We start from the raw sequence: 4,943 nt of genomic DNA on the forward strand, positions 1-4,943 counted from the left end.
GTTATATAAGTCCCTAAAAATAGACTCTCGGAGATCAGGTGAGCTCGAAGAGCTTCGTGGCCACATGATGAACTGGAAAAAAGAAAAAAAGAAGATTACTGATGAGCTAAGAAGAAAGGGTAACGAAAAAGATTACTGTCGGAGCGCATCTATAGATGCGTATGAGAAGCGCGTTTATTTTTACGTATAATAGCACATCTATAGACGCGGTTGTTTGTGTCTGCAAACAGGCTAGACATGCATCTATATGCACCTGTAGATGCGGTTTTAGGCGCGCTCTAAGATGCATCTATAGACGTGCTCCGATAGATGGACTATTCTAAAAAGTAGAAAAGGACATGCGCCCAACACAAAAACGTAACACTGATGCCAAAATCATGCATTTCTAGGATACGACAAAGGACAAATCCAAAGAGAGCAACTTCCAAAAAAGATCAACCGTAAAAAGACTTACCTTGGATAGAGGTATGGAAGCTTCTTCTCCTTTTTCAAAGTTGCTTCTCTTCCTTGTTCACCCTCTTCTCCTTTAAGCCTGGAAGTAAGTGTGGGTGCCTTCCTCTTAAGTGTAAGCTTGGAAGTAAGTGTGGGTGCCTTCCTCTTAAGCGTCAAAACTGTGGATGTGCTAATAGCAAAGCAAGCAAGCCATGCGAAGTATAAGTAATGTGAAGAAAAGCAAAGCGAGCGCGGTAAAAGCAGATTTAAAAACCACATCTATAAGTGCATCTAATAGTGCGTCTATACACGCATCTAAATATGCGTGTAATTGCATGTCTAGATACATCAATCAGACGTGGTTTTAGACATGTTTGTAGACGCACACCACAAAACAAACAGACGCAGTTTTAGACGTGCCTTTAGACACGCCACAGAAAAATTAAATATTTGAAGAAAAGAAAATTTTTTTGTGTTGTTTGTTTGTAGGATGTCTTCATCTTCAACAAGTAGCTCCAGTGAGGATGAATCCCTCCGTATCTACCATCGCGAAATGTGGTTGGAGCAAAAAATCAAATGTATGTGTGATCGATGTCGAGGAAACATGTATCGTGCATGCAGGATTACACTCAATCACATCTCAAAGTATGGAGAATGGGATGCGACTGTAAACATGGTAAGTGTTAAAGAGTTAAGGTTGATTGAGATACCTATGGGTGTTCATATGTTTGAGTTATGATCCCGTTTTAATTTGATGTAGGATGCAGTGCCACACCCACATATGTTGCGCTATGCTTGCCATGAGGAGGCGAAGCGTCGGCGATATGACGTGGGATTTTCAGGAGGGACCGTTACGGATGCATGGAGTGATGGTGATAGTAGCCCTCCACCATTACCTCATGAAGCCGTGGAGGAGGAGGTGTTTGATGATATGGTGCGGGATTTATATGTCCATGAAGGGAGGGATGATAGCATGGAGCAGGATGATCTTTTTACCGCAGCATCGACTCGACTATTTGAGCGTTGCACATTCTCTATTCTACGTGCCTCCCTTGAGTTACTAAACTTGAAAACCATCTATGGATGGAGCAATGCAAGTTTGAATGCATTACTCAAGTAAGCTTTAAAGTCTATTTTGCAAACATAGTGAATTATGCTAGTGGGTCAATTACTCGAATGCTTTTCCTCATTTATGGTCTTCACGTGCAGGCTATTGTGTAAAATTCTTCCAAGGAAGAATAAATTACCGACCTCAAGAGATATGGAAAGGCAACATGTGACCTCTCTTGGAGGATTAGATTACAAGCGCATCCATGCATGCGTCAACGATTGCGTTTTGTTTCGTGGACTACATAAGGATGCAAGAGACTGCCCTACTTGTGGAGAGGCAAGATATAGAGTAGAGTAGATCTCAAAACTTTGGACGTGCCTCGTAAGGTTTTGCGACATTTTCCCATAATCCCTCGCATCCAACATATGTTCAAGTGCAAATCCATTATAGAGCTCATGTCATGGCATTCCTCCCATCGATCAACCGATGGCAAGTGGAGAACTCCCGCAGACTCTCCTGCGTGGAAGCATATTGAAGACACATGGCCAAGCTTCAAGAAAGAACCTAGGAGCTTGAGACTTGGATTGGGTATGGACGGTGTGAACCCATTTGGTCTCAAAAGCACCTCTTATAGTGTATGGCCACCAGTGATATTGGTGAATTATAATCTTCCACCCTCTATGGCTATTAAGAAAGGACATGTTATGCTATCCCTTCTAATTCTAGGGAAGCATAAATTCAAAAATCCTGATGTTTATTTGGAGCCTTTGATTAACAAGCTAGAGATACTTTGGAGAGGTATCAAGGTGCTTGATGTGAGCAGGCCTCCCTCATCACGAGACTTCAACTACAAAGCAGTCTTGATGTGGATGATGCATGACTTCCTAGGCTATGGCGAGTGTTCAGGTAAGCATTGCACTTCTAATTATGAATAGGCAAAGGATGTGGCACCCTAAACCCACCTTCAACTCTTAATTGTGTCTATTGTTCAGGTCTCACTACATCGGGTTACCATGCACGTCCTGTTTGTGGTCCTTCGCTACTTGCCTCACGGGCAAACGCATTGAATAAGGTCATCTATGAGAATCACCATTGATTTCTCCCACCTGATCATCCTAGATATGTTGTCCCTTGGAATGAAGTCCTCCCACAATCACTCATCACGGGAGATTGGATGAGAATTTGGGATGGTTCCACGACTCCTCCACCACTTGGCATGAGCCGATAAGGGTTTGTAACTATTGTGTGCTATATTGGCTGGAAATAAAGATTGCCCGCTAACACTTTATTTTAATTAGATACTCCATCTTTTATCGTTTACCATATTGGTCCCACCTCAATATCAATCACCTGCTTGATCCCATGCATATCTTCAAGAATGTGGCATCTACCATTTGGGAGCATTTGAATGGGACACGAGATTCCGTAGGCATAAGGGAGGAACTACATACCACAGGGAGGATGTGTGAAGCTTCGCCACAAGAGAGACCAAATGGGCATGTTTTTTTACCTCGTGCACCGTGGAAGTTATCAAAGCTAGAGATGGCGGCGGTGAAGTGCGCTATTACTACAATTCGACCTCCCATTGGATGCATGAGGTGTTTGAAGGGAGCCTTTACAAAGAGCAAGAAATAGGTGTAGAGCAATTATATGGCTTGAAATCTCATGATTAGCACAAGATTCTCCAAGTAAGTATTTTATGTGCATAATATCTTTTTCCTTTCAAATTTCTGAGTGAATAATTATAAGCAACTAATCAACCACCTCCTCGTGGGTTCAATTCATACTACCTACTAGCATTTCACGTAGTGCATGGAAGGACATGAAAGATTGTATTTCTCGAGTTATGTTAGTGGAGGTGGTTTGTTTCGTGGAGGAGACATTTCCACATTCTATTCTCACAAACCAACTACATCTTATAGTGCATTTGGTGGATGAGATTACTATATGCGGTACTATATATGCACGATGGTTGTGCTTCCTCGAGTGCTTCATGAAGACCTTGAAGGGCTTCGTGAGACAAAATGCAAGACCCGAAGGTAGCATGGCCGAGGGTTGGTTGGTACAAGAGTCACTTGTATATATTTTTGAGTTTCTTGTTGATGTGGATAGCTCTCTCCCACGACTATGGAGAGATGATGAAGACCTAAGGATGACCTCTATTGTGCCTCAAGGGAAAGGACACAACAAAGTAATAGACACGGAGTTGCATAATAGTATCAACCTCTATTGCATGCTTAATAGTGATGTGATGAAAAGATGGGTGACAAGATACGAGGATGCAAAGGCAAGAAGACAAGAAGAAAGGGCCCTCTTTCGTACACACCATGGATCTCGTGTGCCATACCCTCAGTATCTAAGAGCACTTCCAAGGGTTATTCATGTGGATTGGCTACTTGATGAAATGGAGAAAGCAGAGAAAGACGAGGGGATGCATATCACAATGGAAGAATGGGAGTATGCAAGGGAATGCATGAGCAAGGTCGGTATATAGAATGTTATGCATAAGTTAGGAGCTTTCAATAATTTAGATTGCTTATTTAATTGATTTTTTCTTGGTGTAGTGCACTATATTCAATGCTATATGATGTGAGGGCAAGCATTGATAAGAGAAATACACAAGATTGTGGCGTCATTGCTAGCTTTGAGGGAGCCAATGGAGCCATGGATGATTATTGTGGCATAATCCAAGATATTATTAAGCTTGACTTTCGACGCTTCTTTGTGTATGTTTTGGATGTAAAGTGGTTTAAGGATGTGGTGGAAACAGGCCCTAATGCAACAATCAAATGCCATGCAAGTGGCTTTGTAACTATTGACTCCACAAAGTTTTGGCAAAGTAGGAAGGACACACTAGTACTACCGCAACAATGTGAACAGGTACTGTGCACACATATAAAAATACTCGCTTTTAAATATTTGATGCAAGGAAAATAACATGATTGTATTTGTGTTTGAATTAGGTTGTCTATCAACCAATGGTGAATAATAATAGATGGTGGCATGTCATACCTATTATGCCACGTTCCAAAGTGATGTATAGTACATTTACTAATATGGAGCGTATGGAGGATGATCATGGCCATGGACGTGATGATGACCGTGATACAAGAGAGGAGGATGATCATGAGATAGGAGATTTAGATATTGAGGCCATTACCCGTGAGGACGAGCCTACCATTGGTGATGCTGATTTTGATGAGCACATGAGTAGCACAAGTAGTAGTGGGTTGAATGTATTTGTAGATCTAAACACTTGTTTGGATTTTGAAGTAGATAGTTTGGCAAGGGTTGATCTCATTGAGGATGAGATTGAATCGTAGCCCATCATTGATATTGGCAAAACTATTTTACATATTGTCTCATTCTCCTCACCTCACTTAATTCTTGTATATGTGGGCTTGCAAAAAAGCATTGATGTTTTTGTTAAAATTATGTGCTTTGGTAATCATGGGCAATG

General features: G+C 41.5%; 1 protein-coding gene across 1 annotated transcript; it reads left to right on the forward strand.

Moving 5' to 3' along the window:
* The first annotated feature begins 922 nt into the window (after positions 1–922).
* Positions 923–1,552, forward strand: LOC147901432 (uncharacterized). Its single transcript, XM_087375522.1, has 2 exons — positions 923–1,108; positions 1,193–1,552. Exons 1-2 carry the CDS (start codon positions 923–925, stop codon positions 1,550–1,552), a joined length of 546 nt encoding a protein of 181 aa, XP_087231648.1.
* Positions 1,553–4,943: the final 3,391 nt, after the last annotated feature.

This window comes from Dipteris shenzhenensis, chromosome 6, assembly GCF_047967505.1.
Source record: "Dipteris shenzhenensis isolate YYH24624 ecotype China chromosome 6, Dip_SZ_1.0, whole genome shotgun sequence".
Taxonomy (NCBI): domain Eukaryota; kingdom Viridiplantae; phylum Streptophyta; class Polypodiopsida; order Gleicheniales; family Dipteridaceae; genus Dipteris; species Dipteris shenzhenensis.